Source organism: Sylvia atricapilla, chromosome 28 (assembly GCF_009819655.1).
Source record: "Sylvia atricapilla isolate bSylAtr1 chromosome 28, bSylAtr1.pri, whole genome shotgun sequence".
NCBI classification, from domain to species: Eukaryota; Metazoa; Chordata; class Aves; order Passeriformes; family Sylviidae; genus Sylvia; species Sylvia atricapilla.
The window spans coordinates 2,638,299-2,659,125 of NC_089167.1; the positions used below are offsets into that span (position 1 = coordinate 2,638,299).

Below are 20,827 nucleotides of genomic sequence, written 5' to 3' on the forward strand. Positions count from 1 at the left end.
GAGCTGTAAGGTAGAAGTATGAAATGGAAAATAGATAACTAAAACCAGTCCAGTAGACCCGTGAATTTCCAATCTATGGATGCATGCAAATATTTCTTAATTTTCTCAGCCACAGAGAAGCCTGTTTTGCAGTTTGGCATCTGCTTGGCATCTTCTTGTGGAAAACTATCCCTTCCCTTTGAAATGCAGTTCTGCTTTCCTTGGTTTTTTTTGCTTTTCTAGCTTAAGGTATTATCTATGCCTGGACATCTATTTAATTTCTGTATTCAGATATTTGCAGTTTTGTTGAATGGCTCTGGATTGTTCCTAAGCAGGCAGTGGGAAATATTCCACAATAAAATACTATGCTTACAGCTTTAGAATAGTTACCTGCATTTAACGTTGCTGATGCTGGAAGAACAATGTGACTTAATGCTTTGGCAGTGAGGTGAGGTGTCTGGAGGGTTTTGTTGGGTTTTTTCTCTAGATTTGTCTGTTTGATTTTGTTGAAGGGGTGTTTATGAGGTGATGAATGTGGGTGTCCTGGTTTTGGCTTTACTGGATAAGGCATTTAAATGGTTGTGATCCTTGTTTGTGAAAAACAGGCTTAGTGGTAAGCCATTTATGCCTTCATGGGTACTATGAATATCTAGGTGGCAACATTTGGACTTGCCTAAATATAGCACAAGTACTACTTATATGGTCCCAAATCTATAACCTGTTCTTTCTTTGTGGTCCCAAATCTGAATAGAAAATCCCATCAATAAAACCTGGCACAATGTGTGAACACAGACAGATTTTTTTTTTGTCACTGCACTAAAAGTAAATACTTTTTTGTAAAAGTAGGTGAAGAAAATTTGCTCTCTCATTTACAGACAATCAGGATGGCTGGGATGGAAAACAAGAAACTGAGGAGCGTTTTTTTGGAAGCCAGGATGTCTTAAATGAAAAAGACATGGAGTTGTTTCGAGATATTCAGGAACAAGCACTGCAGGTAAAGTTAAATTTTCAGTGTCTGGCAGTAAGGACCAAGTCTGTAAAAGAAATCTAAACAAATCTAAAATCACCACCCCAACAACAAAATAACAACAAGAAATACAGACTTTAGATGAGTCTGGCTGTCACAGAAGCTAATGTGCTTCATTTCTGTTGCTTGAGAGTAATGGAGACCTGACCTCAAGAGAGCTGAAGGATACTATAAAAGTGAGCATAAGACTGTAAGAGGTTAAGGTGGCAAAAAAACCTTGAGCACTTTAGTGGCTTTAGCCCTCTCACAACTGTTAAATAGCTGGTAAAATGTGGACTGTGAAAACAATAAAATATGGGATGGTTTGCTAGCAGCATGGGTCACATAGTCTCTGAGTATTTAAAGCATTCTTTTTCTAGATACTTTAGCTCCCTGTGGAACAGGATGGAGCATTGGTGTTTGTGTCTGTGCACACACTGATAGATGTTTACCAGTAGAGGTTGCTGTTCCTTTTCATCTACGGCTCCACGAGATATGGATGCCTAGGATTAGATCCTGAGGTGACTTTTGCTGATACTGGTCCCACTTAGGAAGCTTAGAAAGATGTTACTTGGGAATGTTACCTTTCAAACACTAACCCATTGTCCTGTGTTATAGCTGTCTCATTCCACTAGCATATAGGTAATTCACTGGTACACTTGACATTATTTACTGACCTCCTGCATAGAAGTGTTTGCATTTGTTAGTAACTTCAGTTCAGCTGGTTCATACTATAATGGCAAGGCTGGTGGCAGTACTTGGATTTCTGTAATTCTGTGAGTGATAGTCTTTTGAGATAAAATCTTCATGAGTTGAGAAAGCATTTGTTTTCTTTGAAAGCAGAGCATTTAGTATCCTTATTTTTAGTTGCTATAAAATACACAGTTACTATCAGAGGGATGGGAAAAAAAAGGTTGTATAAATAGAAAATAGAGCATTTAGAACTATTTTTTTCTTCTAATAAATGTGAGATTTATCTTTAATCCTTCAGCACTTGTGATGATAAGCAGGTAGCAACATCCTGAATATTGGTTTGGTAGCTGCTACATTGACAGTAGTCCATCTAGTCTCAGAGCTGGGAAGACACTAATGTGTGATATCACATATTCTAGTTTTAACCTTAGGAGCAGTTTATGTTTCTGTTCTTCACTATTGAAATAACGAGAAAGAAAATTACAGTAAGACTCAAAAAAGATTGTGTTAAACTTAGCCTTCTACTACTTTGTATTTAAAACTATGACATACAACATCATGAATGGTAGTGGAGATACATGGAATGATAATGTTTATTAATTCTTCCTTTTTGTGAATTGCATGGTTGCTTGAAGTGGTGAGTGGTACTGGTTTTTAGTGTCAGAAAGCAATATCTGCATCTTCCTAATTACCAGTGAGTTCGAACAGGATGGACTGTGTAGATAAAAATGTTTTAATTTATTTAATCTTGGAAGTCTTTCACTTGGAAATTCATGGAAATTGGGGTTTTTTCCCCTTGCATAGAAAGTAGGGGTGACTGGGCCTCCTGATCCACAAGTCCGCTGCCCTTCTGTTATTGAATTTGGCAAGTACGAAATCCAGACCTGGTACTCCTCCCCATATCCACAGGAATACTCGAGGTAAGCCTTTTCTTTGTTCTTCTTCAGTGTTTGTGGGAAAGCTGTACTCCAGCAGGCATAGAAACCTGGTGGTTGCTACATTTTGGTGTCTGAAAGACTGTTCTGCTGTGCTGCACATATAGTTGCTTTGCTGTTCTCTTCCTTAAGAACTTTGCAAATTGTCTAAACTGCAAACTCTTTGAACTTTGTTCAGAAAGAGGAATGACTTGTCGGGGCTATAGCTAGAGGAAGAAAATGAAATAAAGCTCTTTATTCTGCCATTTAATAAGAACATGTGGTCTGTCATGAGCTATCATTCTAGCTGTACAAAATCTAGAGTTTATATTCTCTAGCCCAAGCTAGAGTATATAAATAGAGTTAAATCATAATAATTTTGGGATACTTGCATTCAGTTGTTCATGCCAGTGTAGTATGTAAAACAGTTTTAAAGCAAATGGGTAGGTGGTGATGTGACCCATCACTCAAGGGTATGTATACAGATGGGACGTTGTCTGTGATAACAAGGAAAATAAGGAAATAGGAACTATTTATCTCATCCATCCTAGCATCATTAGTGCAAAATTGGGAGGAGTTACTGGTTTTTTTCTTAGGATTTTATCTGTTTCTTCTGGCATAACTTCATAATGTAAATGTAATTATGCAGGACATTAAGGACACATAGTTTTCAATATGCATTTGTCACAGAATAAGTGTCACAACTTTGACTATGGTAAGGTGGTTTTGCCCTCATTAGCACACACACAAGGCCAGTGTACATTTGATTTGTTTTCATCAAGTTCTTTATTGGCAGGAGTGAGGAAATTTATACAAAAATCTCTATCTTCAGTCTCTGTTCTTTCTGTATCTTTGCTTACAGGCTACCGAAGTTGTACCTTTGTGAATTCTGTCTAAAATACATGAAAAGCAGAACTATTCTCCAACAGCATATGAAAAAATGTGGCTGGTTTCATCCTCCAGCCAATGAAATTTACAGAAAAAATAATATATCAGTCTTTGAGGTAAGTTAGAAAATGAAGCCGCTCACTCTTATCTATAAAATGGGATCCTCAGCACCTAATCATGTGATAAATTTTTCATAGTCTTAAAAATCTTCATTCTTGAAACCCTGAGTTTCCAAGAGTGAAAAACAACAAGCAAGCGGTCAGTAGGAGCTGACCTTGTGTGTAGGTAATTCATCTGTAAAACACAGAAGACTCACTTTGTAAAAATCTGTGGGTTTTCATTTACAAAAATTAATTTTATGTTGTCTCTTAAGCTATTGATTGTAACAGTGACTTGGTCACAGCCTCTGTTCTGTGGATGTTTTACGTCTTTTGAGGTGCTACTTGAGACAGAGAAACCTTCTCTCACATTAAGACATTTCAAACCTATGGGGATACTTGGATGAAACCTGTCCTTGTGTAACAGCAAATGGAGTAACAGAACTTTTCCTCATGTCTCCAAGGTTGATGGCAATGTCAGCACTATCTACTGCCAGAATTTGTGCTTGTTAGCTAAACTCTTCTTGGATCACAAGACTCTCTATTACGATGTGGAGCCATTTCTTTTCTATGTGCTGACACAGAATGATGTTAAGGGCTGTCACCTTGTTGGCTACTTTTCCAAGGTAGGTATTTGGCTAGGAATTGTTTGGTATGATGAGCAGTGCTGCTTTGGATTCTTTAAATTGCTGTAATTTAGGGTCTTGCATTTTATATAATGAATTAAGTAATACAGGTGTAGACATCTGTTGTAATCAGATTTTATTTATATTATATTTGGAGACCACCAGTTAGTAAACCCTGTAATGTTCAGAAGTTCCCTGTAATGTTCAATAGCATATAGTTGCTAAGGAACTTGTACTGCAGCTGGTGGTTAAAACACTTTTTAAATTACTTCCTGCTCTTGGTGGAGATTGGCTAGTACTGTTTGTGAGATAGAACTGCTTGGTAATTCTGTTCATCTCACCTTTTGTTCTGTGTATACATTGTTTTCCAAACAAGTTTGGCAACTTTGCACCTGATTTGAAACCTTTTATTTTTTTTGAGGGAACGATTTCAGATGGGAATTCTCTTAAGATTTCTATCCTTAATTATTTCAATTACTTTTAAATAGTTTATTTGAAGCTTTTTTCCTTTAGTATTCAGAATGGCAGATATGAGACTGGATTTTGCTAAGTTGTGCTTGTAACTTCTAAATAATCACTGGGATGTTGCAGTCCTTTGCAATGAATTTAGCTGCCTTCAGATTTATTCTTAGAATTTATCTTCTCTGCACCCCATGTTCTTTTCTGTATGCTATCTAAGCAGAAGGTTATGTCTTTTTGCTTTCCTTATCTGAAATGATGGTAGAGTTTTAATATTGTCTCTCTGAAGTAGTCCTTGATGTTATTGTTCCTAAGAAACTGGCTGTGGCTTCCTATCTCACTTTTTGTTGTAGAACTACTTAAGCACTTTTAGAGAGCAACTTACACTATTTCTCACTGATCTGTTTTTTTTAATGTGATGCTTTTTTTTTCCAACAGGAAAAACACTGCCAACAAAAGTACAATGTTTCCTGTATAATGATTCTTCCACAATACCAGCGTAAGGGCTATGGCAGGTTCCTAATTGACTTCAGTAAGGAACTTTTTCTTTACTTTTTTTTAGTCTGTCTTTTCATATTTTAAAGGACTAACAGTAGAAGCAGATATTTTTCAAAATAAAACACATCTCAAGACAAAGGCATCTAAAACTCACAAAATCATCTGAACTTCACCATTTACTCTTTTTGTTAGAACTTCAGCTCTAAAGACAAATTGATCATTTTTCCCTTAATACCAGTGTTTTCTGTGTAAGCAGCTTAAGGTAGAAACTAAAGGCATGTGTCAGTATAGTGATCTTAGCAGAAGCTTGTCTTGTGCATGTAGTTCCTTATGCAGAGAGCCAGCTGTAAGCCTGCATGGTCTGAGGAAATCTTCAGCAGCTTGATTAGGTGAATGAGTTTCTTCTGCAGAAGTGTCTTACATTTTAATCGAACTTTGAGAGCAATAAAACCAGACGTGCTTAAGCTCTGAATACTCAGATAATTCTGAGATTTGTACATGTATCTCAGTAACACCGTGGGAAACTTCTGTAACTCTACATTGTTTATTATGCCTAGGGCAATTTAATACAGCCTTCTCTGGGCATGCAAATGTTGGAGTTCATGTTCAGAGGAAAACTCTACTGGTAGAATTATATCAGAATCTTATCTTTTGAAGATAAGTTTTTGTTTTCCTGATAATACTGGTGAAGTGAAGGAACTCAAGGATGTCTTGAGAAATCAACAAAAGCAGGTTATGGTAGAACAGAAGGGAAAAGGCACATTTGTCATCATCTTCCATCTGTCCTCCTTTGTCTCACTGGGTAGAATTTCACCTCTCAACGTTTATTGAACCTGTGCAATGTGTCACGGTCTTAAATTAATAAAATCTCTGCAAATAGAGCTTGATACTCTCCAGTATGGTCCTGAAGTTTGACAAGAGAGAATTTCCAAGAAAATTATTAGTCATGTTAGTTTTAAGAGTGTGTTTTTCCTTTGTCATTTCCAAAATTGCTACTGCAATTGTGTGTCAGGCTTGGTGTAGTTTCTAGGTAGGCACCTGCTGCCATCTCGTGGCATTACCTATAGTCAGTGTCTGATGGCAGCAGAGTTCAGAAATCTCATACTCGATCACTGAATAACAGGAGTTTAAACAAGCAAATAAAAAATTGGCCCAACAACTCGAAGTATCCTTCACAATTCTTGTCTTCATCTTGTAGGCAGCACTAAGCTGTTATTTGAGGCCTTTGTAGGAGTCAAGGTGGAAACAGAAGCTAATAGTTTGGAACTTTTTTCATGTGTATCTTTAGGCTATCTGCTTTCAAAGCGTGAGGGTCAAGCAGGATCACCAGAGAAGCCCCTGTCAGACCTGGGACGCCTGTCATATATGGCTTATTGGAAAAGTGTAATACTGGAGTGCCTTTATCATCAACGTGACAAGCAATTAAGCATCAAGAAATTGAGTAAGCTGACTGGAATCTGCCCTCAAGATATCACTTCCACTCTGCATCATCTACGAATGCTTGACTTCCGTAGTGATCAGTGAGTACAGGAGCCTCCTTGTAATCCCAAATACCTTCTGATGTATTTCATTGAAATTTAATGGTGTTTGAAGACAAGTCACATCTAATGAGCTTGATTTTGCTAAAGACTTCAGTGTCCAAATACTGAGACTATGGTACTCATGTGCAGTGCAAGAATCGTTCAGTGCCAAAGCTGGCTCAGATGTCCAGCTGTGTAGCACTGCAGATGGGGAATTTTGAGAAATTTGCTGCTGTGAGAGAGAGCAAGTTGGTTTCTTGGTTATGTTTTCTTGGGATCCCTCTGCCAAATCAGTTTAATATACTCAAAAATAGAGGAAAGAGCTGCAACTTGCCTTCTCTAAAGGCAGACCTGCTTCTTACTTTCAGTCAATGAGCAGACAGTTGTTTCCCTCCTTTGCTCTGTGTCTCAAAAATACCATAAACTGTGTGTATTAACATGGAATGCTTGAAGAGTGGGACAGATCACTGGGAGAGATGAAGTGTGTTGCTATAGAATAGAGTTAGCCTGCTCACTCAGCTGACAAGTCAGGTGAAATACTGGAAATAGTCTTGTTTCAGACCATAGGGGTTTGGTGAGTGAGGTTGTATTCTATTATATTTGTGTTCAAGTTGAAACTTACTTGGAAAACTTGAGAATAGCTTTATGTCCTGATCTCACAGTGCACCTTTAACCAGTGATACTTCTTTCAGACTCTTCAACAAAATGCACTATGGTAGTGCAACTTTTCTTGAGCAATCCTTTTATTTCTCTTCAGTAGCTTTCACCTTATATTGCCCATTCCCCAAGTGTCATAGGCCTTGTCCATAATAAAAATTTTACTCTGCAGCTGAATGTTACCCATGGAAGGATAATGGCTTTATCATTAACAAGAAATTGAAAGACTTTTAACATCTTCTCAGTTGTGAAAGGCTTTCTTTGGTGGTCAGATGGTACTGCAAATTACAGTATTTTAATGAGTTTCTGTTCTCTCTGAAGTTACTTGTGGCAGCACTGATTGAGAGTAATATATATTCTGTAATATGTCTGTTTCATGTGGCAACGTGTACAGTTTGTCCCCTGCTATTGATCAGAGTATTATTGCTGTTCAGATTTGTGATCATTCGTCGTGAGAAGCTTATCCAGGAGCACATGGCAAAGCTTAGAACTAATGTCCGACCTATTGATGTGGATGCAGAATGTCTGCGTTGGACACCTGTTATAGTTTCCAACTCAGTTGTCTCTGAAGATGAAGAAGAGGAAACAGAGGATGGGGAAAATGAAGAGCAACAGAAGCAGAAAGGAAAGGATCCAGAGCCCAGTGTAAGAGTGAATCTCTAATTTCTGTGTGGCATGTAGTTTGTAATAAATGCTTTTTGGAGTCAGCACCAACAAAATTTCAAATGTGAAGATTGCACATTTGGCATAATTATAAAAAGCAGTGCAGTCGTAGTTTATGTATCTTTAAGGTTTCAGATTAGAAAATAAAACTAGAGAAAACATCCAGGAATAGTCTAGAGAACAATCCATGAAGTGGTTGCACTCTTGTATCAGGTGGTGAGCACTGAGTAGAATACTAAGAGGCAAGTTATTTGCTGTTACCGTGTTTACATTAAACTAATTGTACATTTTAATGGGAAAACAGCTTCAGGTTTGTCTCACTTTTTCCTTGAAAAATTGCACAAACCCTGTGTTCAAACGTAGCAAAGTAAAGTTAGCATTCTGGCACACCACTGAATGGCTGACAAAAGTGACTTGTTGGGAAGCTAAGTGAGGTATATTATCACCTCTGAGGAAAGGATTAGCAAGTAGCACTACATGAATCTCTTAAAGGTCAAATCTTTTTTGCAATCCTAGGTTTTTAAAAGTCACTTTTGTTAAACTTTTCTGACTTTTTGCTCAAATACTTTAGTGGAATCAAATTCAGGCTAGACATTTATGCTGAAATAGGAAGTGTGAAATCTATTTGTTTTTATTTAAATCAGGTGGTAAAATCTATGTCATGGGAGAAGAAAGAGCAAGAGCCTTACTCACCAACAGAGAGTGAAAAAAAGCCAGACATTGTTGCTCCAGCCAATTCTGCACGACCAAACAAGCACATTTTTCCCCTGGATAGTCTTCCTGCAAACAGTCAGCCATCACGAAGAGGTCGATGGAACCGCAAGAGCAAAAAACTTCATGAGCCCTTTTGTGAGAAGGAGCAAGCATTGCCCATCGAGGAGAAAACAGCAGTTCCCAGTGGGAGATGCAGTGAATGTGAGGAAAAATCAGCAGCCTCACGAGGCCGGTGCAGTGACTGTGAGGAGAAGTCAGTGGCCTTGCAAGGAAGATGTGGTGAATGTGAGGAGAAATCTCCAGCCTCAAGAGGCCGCTATGCTGAAGATGAGGAAAAATCTGCAGCTTCCCAGGGACAGTATGGCAAAGGTGAAAAATCTGCAGCTCCCCGTCGGCAGCACGGCGAAGGTGTGGAAAGGTGGAGGGGGCAATTAAAAAAGAACACAGAGCCCCTGAAATGTCGATTTGCAGAGGACTGTGACAGATTACCCCGGCGCTACAGTGATACTGATAGGGCACTGCTGAGGTGTTTTAGTGAGAGTAGTGAAGAGGAAGATGATGAGCCTCTGAGTCCTCGATCAAGCTCTCCACCTGTTCTCACCAAGCCAACCCTGAAACGAAAGGTGTGTGCCTTGTTTCTTGTGTTTTTCTGACTATGTTATCTGCTCAGTTTTGTCAGTATTTTGGGGCTTTCTGAAGGATGGTGCAGCTCACGAGGTCTGTATTAAGTGTACAGGGAGCACGTGTTCAGTGTTCCAGAACTCTCTCTGCAGGGTTCTTCCTGCTGACTTTTTCTAATGGTGGTTTTTGGTGAATCAGAAGTAGGAGTTGGAGGGTTTTTTGATTCTAGCTTCTATTTTGTGCTTTTGATTTTTTTTCTAACTTAGTTAATAAAGTGTTTCTCAGTCATGCAGAATAGAAACAGATAGAGTCCACTTATGAAAGAAGCTTGCAAAACACAGATGCTCTCTAAACAACTGAAATTGGGGTGTAAAGTCTTTGAAATTATATACCATGGAGTTGTGAATTCTACATGTCTAAGCAAATGCTTTCTTCATGGGATGCTGCACTGAAGAGTTTTTTTTCTGTATCCTTTTTGCACCTTATTCTAAGCTATTCACATCTGTGTTGTAGTGTGTCTAAAGTTCCAGCTGTTATGGATGGGCGGTTAGCTTCAGCTGTTTAAATTCTAACTAGTGGCAGGCCAGACAGTAATTTCTAGTGGATTCTGGATTCTAGAAGGGAGCTCTCTGCTGTTCATGTTTTGTATTTATCTAGTGTTTCGTTTCTACTGCACATGATAAAATATCTTCTCTTTTCCCACTTTCAGAAACCAATTCTTCACCGGAAGAGGCGAGTCCGCAAGCGTAAGCACCACAACAGCAGCGTTGTCACTGAAACAATCTCAGAAACCACAGAAGTGCTGGATGAACCATTTGAGGACTCAGACTCTGAACGACCAATGCCTCAGTTAGAGCCTACATTTGAGATTGAGGAGGAGGAAGAGGAGGAGGAGGAGGATGAAGAGGAGGAGAGTGAGCTTTCATCCAGTGGATACTTTCGGCACTTAGCCCAACCAGACACGCTCAGGCACAGACCCTCTTCTAAGAGGAAGTCCAGGGATGAAGAGGAGTCTGATGACAATAATGGTATGTATGGTGGTACACTGGTGAAAGTTTGATAGATTATGTTTGATGATAAAGCTCATTACAGAACCAGTTGCTTTCTTGGACTCGTAACTTCATAACGTCTGAAGTAATAAAGTTGTAACCGTATTATTTTAGGGTGTTGCTGGTCCTGACATCATACTGTATCTGTTGGCTGCTTTTGCCTTCAGTGCAGATGCCTTTGCATATATAAATTAAAACCGTGATGCTTTTAGAGAAAATACAGTGTGCTGTCAGTTACATAAACATGTTCATCATAAGCAACTGGCTTTTTATTTTGATAAAAAATTAGGCTGGGCGAGAGGGACAGCACTGCTTTATGACAATTCAAAAATAGTGTTGCAGCAATTAACAAATGGCTCAGATTTAGACTATTTTAATCATAACTGTAAGATAGGAAGGTTTATAGAAATTAGAAATTTTTGGAGGTTTTCCCATCACTACAGAAACCTGCTTGTGATTTTTTTTTTCTGTTTTTGACTTTCTGACTCAGGGCCAGATTTTTCAACTGAGAACTTGATGTCTAGCTGAGGCAATGCATTGAAAGTGTTTTAAGATTTCCCTCAAATGCAAAATTGCGGTTTCTTAAGCAGGTGTCTGATGAAAATTTGGATTGGTTCTGATTGCTGTCAGGATGGCAGTGAGAATGGATAGTGTGGGGTGGTGATTGGAGGCCAGTTTTTAGTAAAGGTTAGGCATTTTGGAAGACAGAAGGTGTTCTTTGGTGTCAAAAACCAAGTTTGTTTTTCTGTAGTCTGCCAAATCTGTGCAATTGGAGTCGTGTTGTGTAGGGGAAGATGAAGCTTGGTAATGGCTGAGCTGTATTATTCTGCTTTTTTTAGTTCTACATGTAAGTTTTACTGTGAGTGGGGTAAATCTGATACTCTGTAGTAGATATAAAATGTGGAAGACAGGAAAGAGAAATAGTGATGGGTTTTTTTAAGAGGTGGGCTTTACTTTTAGGGGTTCAAGTGTTAATGCTGTAATAAATACTATGAAAATAGTGTTGCCTTCTTCATGTACAACACTAGTTGTGGCAGATCCTTTCTTTTCTTTATCCACATTCCAAATGTTTATTTTTGGGTGACATAAGAATAAGACATTCATTTTTTTAATTCCTTTTGCATATTTTAATACCCAGAATTTTTTCACAATGCTTATCATTGGAGGGAGGTATTTAAAGTAAATCCCTGTCTGAGCAAAGGGCAAGAGTAACTCTGCTTTTTACAGCTGTATAAAATGTCACTGACTGTCCTAACTGATAGGTTCAAACCAGAATTAATTCAGGGAATGCTTTATACTGTTCAGTAAATTCTCAGTAAGTGATCACATTCCTTTCTGACTCTATAAGCTCCAAACCTATTTGAGTGTTCGGAAGATCACTGAAATGCAAATCCTGCCTAATGAAATAAAAGATGAGATAGAAATTCAGCTGCCTGTTAATGATTTCTTTAATTAAAAAAATTACTTGCCAAATTCAGGAATCTGTATATTTCTATTGGCATTAAAAAGCATAAAGCTATGAAAACAGTGAAAATACTTCTTTTCTTAAGCAGATGCACAGATCTAAATGGAAACTTGCTTTTATTGCAACTGCGTATGTTCCTGCGTGCTGCAGCACGTTCATTTGTGAACATATTTTATAAATAAAATTTGTTATATAGCTTAGAGCTTCATTTGAATTGTGTATGAAAGGCTCAGAGCTTTGAACATATAACATCTTGAAAACATTGATGTTCTTAAAAAGTAATGTGCAACATGCTGCTAATGAGCAGACCTTGATTCTTCTAAACTAGTATTTCTAAGCAAATAAATAAATACTAATAAATATCTAAGTTAATATTGAAAGTTGATAAATATATTGGGCATGCTTGGGAAGGCTTCCATGAATGCTTAGGTCAAGCAAAAAATGTTTGAACAGTGTCTTTAAATTTGTATTTTCAGGTAATCCACCCTTGAAACCGTTATCTATGCTGAGGAATAGTGAAGCAAAAGATTCTGCACTTGAGCCAGATACTTCCACACCTATGAAAAAGAAGAAGGGATGGCCAAAAGGGAAAAGCCGGAAACCAGTCCACTGGAAGAAAAGACCTGGTCGAAAACCAGGTTTTAAAGTGAACCGGGAGGAGGTGCCACTATCAGTTCAAGATGAAATAGTTGATGAAGTGGTAGCTAATTCAAAATCAGGGCGTAAGGCCAAAATTTCAGATAAAGAGGAATGTGTTGAGCAGAAAGACCTGCCTCTCACTGAGGAAAGGAAAGAGGAAGATGTGAATATGGAAGCAGAAGAGATAGGAGAGGGAGAAGAGGAAGATACAGCCAGCAGTGAAGTAAGAGCAGTTTCTCCTGTGGACAGCAACAGCAGTCCAGTGCCAGAAGTAAAAGAGCCTGAGATAGAAGAGGAAGTAGAGGAGAAGCCACGGATTTTAGAAGAGCAGAGGCAATCAGAAGGAGAGCAGCAAGAATTAGATGAACCTGAACATGACCATGAGGAAGAAGAGGAAGTTGCAGTAGTGACAAATCAAAATGAAGATCATGATGCTGATGATGAAGATGATGGTCATCCAGAGTCTTTGAAGAAAAAAGAATTGGACAAACAGCCTGTTAAAGAAGGGGTGAAGGAGGAGCCTCAGGTGCAAGAATGTTTTTTAGAAACAAGCATACCAAGCAGTAGAGAAGATGCAAAAGAAAAAGATGAAGCAGAGGCAGATTCTGAGGAAGAGCAGGCTTCCAATGAGACATCAGTGGGTTCAGAGCATGTCCCTGGGTCTGAAGATGATCATGAAGAAGAGCCAAGTAATAAAGAGGGGTTAATTGAATTAAAGGAAGAGGAGGAGATTCCTCATAGTGAACTAGATCTCGAAACTGTTCAAGCAGTCCAGTCCTTGACACAGGAGGAAAGCAATGAGCATGATGTAGCTTACCAGGACTGTGAAGAAACTCTTGCAGCTTGTCAGACTTTGCAGAGTTATACCCAGACTGAGGAAGATCCTCAGATATCAATGGTTGAAGATTGCCAGGCCTCAGAACACAACAGTCCAATATCCTCTGTTCAGTCCCACCCCAGCCAGTCTGTGCGTTCTGTCAGCAGCCCAAATGTGCCTGCTCTGGAGAGCAGTTACACACAGATAAGTCCTGAACAGGGATCCCTGTCCGCACCCTCTATGCAGAACATGGAGACCAGCCCCATGATGGATGTGCCTTCAGTATCGGACCACTCTCAGCAGGTGGTGGATAGTGGCTTCAGTGACCTTGGCAGCATTGAGAGCACTACAGAGAATTACGAAAACCCCAGCAGCTATGACTCCACTATGGGAGGCAGCATTTGTGGAAATAACTCTTCCCAGAGCAGCTGTTCGTATGGAGGACTGTCTTCTTCTAGCAGCCTCACTCAGAACAGCTGTGTTGTCACTCAGCAAATGGCAAACATTGGCAGCAGTTGCAGCATGATGCAGCAAAACAGTGTCCAGCCTGCAGCAAACTGTAACATCAAGTCACCTCAGAGCTGTGTAGTAGAAAGGCCCCCGAGTAACCAGCAACCAGCAACACAGCCACAACAGCAGCAGCCTCAGTCCCAGCAGCCACAGCCCCCACCTCCACCCCAGCAGCAACCTCCGTTATCTCAGTGTAGCATGAACAACAGCTTCACCCCGGCACCCATGATCATGGAAATACCTGAATCGGGCAGCACTGGTAACATAAGTATCTACGAGAGGATTCCAGGGGATTTTGGTGCTGGGAGCTATTCACAACCATCAGCCACGTTCAGTTTAGCCAAGTTGCAGCAACTGACAAACACCATTATGGACCCTCATGCCATGCCTTATAGCCATTCTTCTGCTGTGACTTCCTATGCAACCAGCGTTTCTCTTTCCAACACAGGGCTGGCACAGCTAGCTCCCTCTCACCCGCTGGCTGGCACCCCACAAGCACAAGCCACTATGACACCCCCACCAAACCTGGCGTCCACCACCATGAACCTCACGTCACCTCTGCTTCAGTGTAATATGTCTGCTACCAATATTGGCATTCCCCATACCCAGAGGCTGCAGGGGCAGATGCCGGTCAAGGGGCACATTTCCATCCGTTCAAAATCGGCCCCCCTGCCCTCAGCAACCGCACACCAGCAGCAGCTGTACGGCCGCAGTCCCCCTGCTGTGGCCATGCAGGCTGGGCCTCGGACCTTGGCCGTGCAGAGGGGCATGAACATGGGAGTCAACCTGATGCCGACCGCCCCGTACAACGTGAACTCCATGAATATGAACACCCTGAATGCCATGAACAGCTACAGAATGACACAGCCCATGATGAACAGCAGTTACCATAGTAACCCTGCCTACATGAATCAGACAGCACAGTATCCTATGCAGATGCAGATGGGAATGATGGGGAGCCAGGCCTATACCCAGCAGCCTATGCAGCCAAATCCTCATGGAAACATGATGTACACTGGCCCCTCCCATCACAGCTACATGAATGCTGCTGGGGTGCCCAAGCAGTCTCTTAATGGACCATACATGAGAAGATGAGCAAGATCGACTTGCATCCTAAAAACTGAAATAAATATAAATAAAGGAACCTTTTATACTGACGAACCAGAGAAAATGGACCTTTTTCCAGTTAAAATATTGCTGTAGATTTAGAGGGATTTTCTTTGGTTTATTTTATTTTTTAGGAAGCCTGTCTTTATTTTTTTTTTTTATTTTTATTTTTTTGTTTGTTTGTTTTTCTTTTCTTCACAATCGTCAAACATTTTACAGCTAAAATCACTTACAGATGTTTTTTAGAGGGGAAACATGCACAAAATCTCATAATTTAAAAAGAGCCTTACTTTGCTGACAAAGTGGACGGACTATGTGTAAAGTGAAATCATCTTCTAAATTTGATTTTCAATGTATGTCCTTTTCCCTCCCCTGTGCCCCTCTGTATGCAGTTCATAGTGCTGCAGCCATGTAAAATGTTTGACATCTCAAAGAAAAACAACCCTTCCCTCTAAACCCCACCTAACATTTCCTACTTCTAGCAGGAGGCACTTATTGAGAGATTTGGAAGGGGACACAGAGGATAAATGAAGATCTTTATTTCTGCAAGTCAGGAAAAATCTTTAATTTTCCTTGACTCCCTCACCCTCAGTAAAATTTGGAGTTAGGTGTAAACAATAAACCATTCACATTGGTGTTTTTGTAGATGAGTTAATTGAAGTTGTATGTTTTATGCTGAAAATATAATGTAACTTTGAAAATGATCCCATTCACCACCCAGACATGCACACGAACACACATGTGTATGCATGCACACATTCTGTCACTGAACTGCTGGAAGCATCTCAAGAGAGAACTTGTTCTGTATCCCTTCAGCAGTCGTGAAGAGGACAGGGTGGGTAATGGTCTGCTAGGACAAGAAAATGGTTACAGGCTCTTCTGGTGACCTGTAGGTCAGCCACAGCTCTGAGATCCCAGACTGCTTTAGTACCTACTTGGAAATGCTGAGGGTTTTGGTTCTGAGCCTTGGAGTCAGGCTGAGCTCAGAAGCGGCTCTTTCCAGTTTATCTCTCGGCTTGGGAACTGCTGGAAGAAAAAGTGTGCGTTTGGTGACTGGGCTGAGAACTCTGTGGTGTTCCTTGTCACTCTTCCATTTCTGATCTGGGGCAGGAAGTTGCTGAGTGTGCCGCTTTCTGGGGGGTCAGTGATGTTTTTCCTGATTCTCTTAGCGTATTTGATATCCACTTGATAGGAATAGCCACACGTTGGATCTAGTGTGAGAAAAGAAGGGAATCGGCCTCTTTTGCAGCAGTGAAACCGTCCCAACACCAGAGCAGGATCTAGGCGGCAGGATTTTGCTGTTTATGACTTCAAAATCCAATTTACATTTATTTTGGCTGCACTGCTGGCATGTCACCCAATACAAAAAGGGACAACCCTTTAATGTAAAGTTCTTTTTTTTATTGTATATGAAGTAGAAATGGAGACGCATTAATAAGACTAATTCCTTTTTTTTTTTTTTTTTTTTTAAACCAAAAGAATCTAAAAGTTGGGGTTTCTTCAGATGCACTAAAACGGACTTTTCCTCCAGTAACTGCTAACCATAAAAGGCAGAATTCAAACGACTTCCACTTTTTATTTCTCTTTAGTTTTGAGCATGTACAAGGCTGTGTAGGACCCCATTTCTCTGTATATACTATTCCAGTTCCAAATAACCTGTGTAGAAAGCGCACTGTGCTGCCCTCTCTTCTTAGATCTTCAGCTGTGTCGCTGCTTCCTGGGGTGGGGGTGGGTCTGAGACAGGAGGAGAAGCTGTTGAAACAAGGGCCATGAATTTAGTTTGTTTGCCTTTATGTTTGGTTTGGTTTTGTATGGGTTTTTTTATCAATTGGGCAGCTCCCTTTTCCACAAACCTTTGTGACTGTAGAACTATTGTAGAAAAAAAAAAAAAAAAAGTTCTTTTCTATATATAAAAAGAAATTATCCAACGCAGTAATATTGGTACCTACCATTTTTTCACTTCTGTTTAAAAAAAAAAAATGTATTTTTAGCAAGATAACTTGGGTAATCTTCTAAAAGAAATTAAAAACTCACTGTTAGTGACTTCGATGCCTTTTAAAAATAAGAGCTTTTTCATTTCATTCCATCTTTAAAATTTTTTATCTTTGTTGTAGAATATTAAAAACTATTTTAAGAAAGATAAAATTCTCTTTAAAGAGATCTCTAGAGTGTGTGAATAGGAGCTCCAGATGCCTCTAAAAGTCGCATGTACAAATGAAGCCGAGTCTATTCCTGTCTGTTTATATTTGCTTTTCCTGTTTTGTAACCTCTTTGTACTTTGTTCATGGTGACTTGTAAGCTAAGGGGAAGGGGGTGCCTAGATGCCTTTGTAATTCTCCATGTCATACGCTCCTGGCTGGATGGTCTCCCTTCCTCTCCTTGTATGTAATATCACTTTTTTTTCCCCTTTCTAGCAAGTACTTTCAAAAGAACTCTGTACATTTTAACATAAAAAAAATAAATTATGTTGAGCCATTTTGGATGTCAGTTGTGCGTGTAAATTTTTTTTCTTCCATTTGAGCGGTGAATGTTGTCCCTGATACTTGGTCCTGTGAGTATGATTCCCTGTGGGCCTCTTCACCTGAGAGAGAATTCACTTAGGAGATCTCTTGTTCTTGTTAATTTTTATCTAGAATTTCTAATTAATGAAAAATTATGAACAACAAACGTGAAGCTTTTCCAGAAATCACCGGCTTCAAATTCCTCTCTGCCGAGGCTGGCCAAAACTAAGCGTGGTCCTGGTTTTTATCAGCTTCTGTTTGTGATTTTTTTTGACTTGTATCCTTTCAAACTGGCAGTTTGTGTTCGAGGTTTCCTCCAGCCCCTTCAGCTGCTCTTTCCTCTGTGATGAGATGCTCTTCCCTCTGTCCTGAGAGCCTCGAGCCCGTTTTACCCAGCAAAGTTTGTCCTGCAGCTCTAAGGAGACAGTTGGATCATTGAGGCTCCATCCCGTTGTGTCACTGCACATTTCTCCACAAGCTCAGAGCTCTGACAACGCTAGAGGGAAGCACAGCTCCAGTGTGTGTGTGTGATCCATGCAGGTGGAGTTTCCCCGTGACAAACATGATAATCCTCGGTAAAGAACCACTGCCTGGGGCATCCTGTGGTCCAAAGGCTGGCCCGAGCCATATAAACACCCAGTGACCACAAGAACCTTCCAAAGGCTTTTCCACAGACGTCAGTCACAATGTTGTCTTCAAGGAGCCGTTTGTGAAAAGCATTATTTGATCAAATAGGCCGCATTTTTTAACTGGTGGTTAAATTAAAAAAATAACAACAAAAAAACCAGCCTCAGTTTGTGTGGGCCAGCTTGATGACAACTACACTTGGGAGCCATGAATAAGGTGACCTCATTTTGTAGAATCTAGTCCAACAAACTATCAAATCCAACCATTAGAGAATGACTAAACAGGGGAAGGGAGGGGGGGGATGTCGGAGGGGTTTGTGTTGGGTTGTTTTTTTTTTGGTTGGTTGGTTTTGTTTTGTTTTCAGAGAGTTACCAAGCCAAAACAGGTTTGAAATCCGCCTGTCTTGAAGAGCAAGAACCTTTGGTACCACAGAGCACAATGTGAACAGCTGCTCTTGCAGGTTCTGCAGTGCCACAGCCAGGTATCACACTGTGCTCCTGGGGAAGAGTTGCTCTGTTCAACACTGTCAGGTTTGCTCTAAATTAGTTGATACAGGTGAATCAAAATGTCTGCTTCCAGCTCTCAGTGTGCAAAGGAGGAGTTTGAATGCAACATACAGCAACAAACTGCTGTCTGAGCTGTGGTTTTTGAAAGATGCTAACAGAAAGGAGAATGATCTTAAAGGGTTACAGCAGTTCTGGAAGCTCATCAGTGAGAGAATCCAGAAAAAGCTAAAAAGAACTGAAGCATCTTAATTAGCTCAGGGAAAGAGCTCCTTGCTGAGATCTGATCTCTGCAAGTAATAGAGGAATGCAGATTGACTGAGGCAGACCAAGTTTACAGCAGCTGAGGTGAGGCCTGCAGCATCTTTTATCTTCACAGCTTGGCAGCCAGAATAATTTACCTAAAAATAGATGCTTGAAGTTGAGCTTTGAATGTAAAATTCTTTTGCCCCGAATACAGAGAATCTCAGCAACTTCCCCAAACATTGATTTTTTTCACCTAGAGCAAGGCAGGACTCCAGCTACATGCTTAATGTCTTGAAACAACTGCAGTACCTTGCAGAGAGTCAGGAATTTGTTCCCATGCTTCCTTCCTTATGGGAGGTTCTATTCTGTTGGACAGCTCAGTATGTGAAACCTGCACATCATGACCTCGTTCAATTTGTGTCATAATTTTCCTGAGGGTTCCTCTGTCAGTATTTGTGTGTTCTCCCTTGCCAAATACTTTGCTCTTTGAACTCTAGACAGTGACCGTTGTCAGTGTTTGTCATTTGTGTCACACAGAATCCCAGTATGTGATTGGGGTAACAGGGAGTTATCAGAGTAAAAATAATCTGTTTTCAAGGAGAAAGTGATAAATATGGTGCTGTGTGACAAATAATTAAATAACATTCTTGAAAAATTTCTATTAACATGTTGGCTAATATATGCACATGGTACATTTCAGCTAAAAGAGAAAGTCTGTTTACTGAACCTGTGTCATCCTGTGTTTCCCCATTTTACCCAATAGGAACAAGCAGCAACAAGAGATCATCTGCAATTCTAGATACTTCCCAAACAACTTCTCCAAAGAAGATAAAAATCACTATTGGACCAAAATAAAGTTATGTGGTGAGTTAAGTAGAAGGACTAAGTTAATTTCCTACTTCTCCTGTCCTGAGTCCTGCATGAATGGTGAAGACAATGAGCTTTTGTTTATGTGCAGCAGATCTTCAGGATAATTTTCTTACCAACCATACAGCAACAGCACACAGAAGCTTGGAATCAGTCATAGGCCAAATGCTTCCTGAGAATGTCCTAAGCAAAGCCCCTGCTCAGGACAATCTTATGTGTATGGCAGATGGATCTACTTCCAGTTAACTTGACTTTTAAATCATGCTGTCAAAATTCTAGACACATGTTCGAAAAACAGCTACCACTGCTGCCTAAGAGCATTCAGTTGGCACGCTGCTTCCCCCCAGCAGAGAGCTAAGCATCAATTCAAATCCTAGCAGCTCTGAACCTCGAATTTGGTAGGGATGAAATCCTCTCTGGTGTCTTGGGGGAAAGGTAAAAAGGTGTCACAAAAGGAGAACTGAATTGTTACTGGTCAGCAGGTTTTCTGGACCAGGGCATCAGTCAGTCCCGGTGGGAGGAGCTGTTCTCCTGGGGAGCAGGTTCCAGCTGCTGTGTGTCCCCTTCTGATAAAAATCTTCTGCAGTCTGAAGTAGGCAAGACTGCAGTTACTTTAGGAGTGTCCTTGTCCTCCTTTGCATTGTGTTAGTGAGCATGCTCTTGAGACCAAAGCGAATCACAGAAGTTGGTCTGCAGAAAGTGATCAGAACTGCCTGAGAATATACAGCAAGGGGTCAGCAGGTGATGGCTGAAAGGCTGGGGACAAAGGAGAGCACTGAAAAACCTCATGTCTTTAGAGGCCATTGCAGACACCCTTGATCATCTCTCTGTCTCTCCAGCTGGGAGACAGGCACTTTGATCTGCTTGGAAACCTGATTGCTGTCCACAAGAACCTTCATCGCAGATTCTGCACAGGGCTCAGAAAGTCCAAGCAGCAAATATTGATGCAGAAGGAAGATAGAAAAGGGAATTGTGATGTTATAGGGAAGCTCTGACAGCTTATGTACAGCTGCACATAACTCTGTTATAGTCAGGGTCTGAAAAAACAATATTGCACTAGGTAAGGTGATAAGGAAAATGAGTTTAAGCAGGGAAGTATTTCTAGCCTTAGAAAAGTGCAAGTATCTTTCTCAGCTGCACTGGTAATAGCTATTCATCTA

General features: G+C 40.3%; 1 protein-coding gene across 2 annotated transcripts in view; it reads left to right on the plus strand.

Moving 5' to 3' along the window:
• Positions 1-17,410, plus strand: part of KAT6A (lysine acetyltransferase 6A) — a 34,448-nt gene extending 17,038 nt beyond the window's left edge. For both annotated transcript variants that reach the window (XM_066337195.1, XM_066337196.1), the window contains exons 9-18: positions 855-973; positions 2,483-2,598; positions 3,455-3,596; positions 4,043-4,204; positions 5,102-5,195; positions 6,450-6,681; positions 7,773-7,983; positions 8,646-9,338; positions 10,046-10,364; positions 12,327-17,410. In XM_066337195.1, the coding sequence (XP_066193292.1) occupies positions 855-973; positions 2,483-2,598; positions 3,455-3,596; positions 4,043-4,204; positions 5,102-5,195; positions 6,450-6,681; positions 7,773-7,983; positions 8,646-9,338; positions 10,046-10,364; positions 12,327-14,911 (4,673 nt within the window). In that variant the 3' untranslated portion in view covers positions 14,912-17,410. The remainder of the gene's footprint in view (positions 1-854; positions 974-2,482; positions 2,599-3,454; positions 3,597-4,042; positions 4,205-5,101; positions 5,196-6,449; positions 6,682-7,772; positions 7,984-8,645; positions 9,339-10,045; positions 10,365-12,326) is intronic.
• Positions 17,411-20,827: the final 3,417 nt, after the last annotated feature.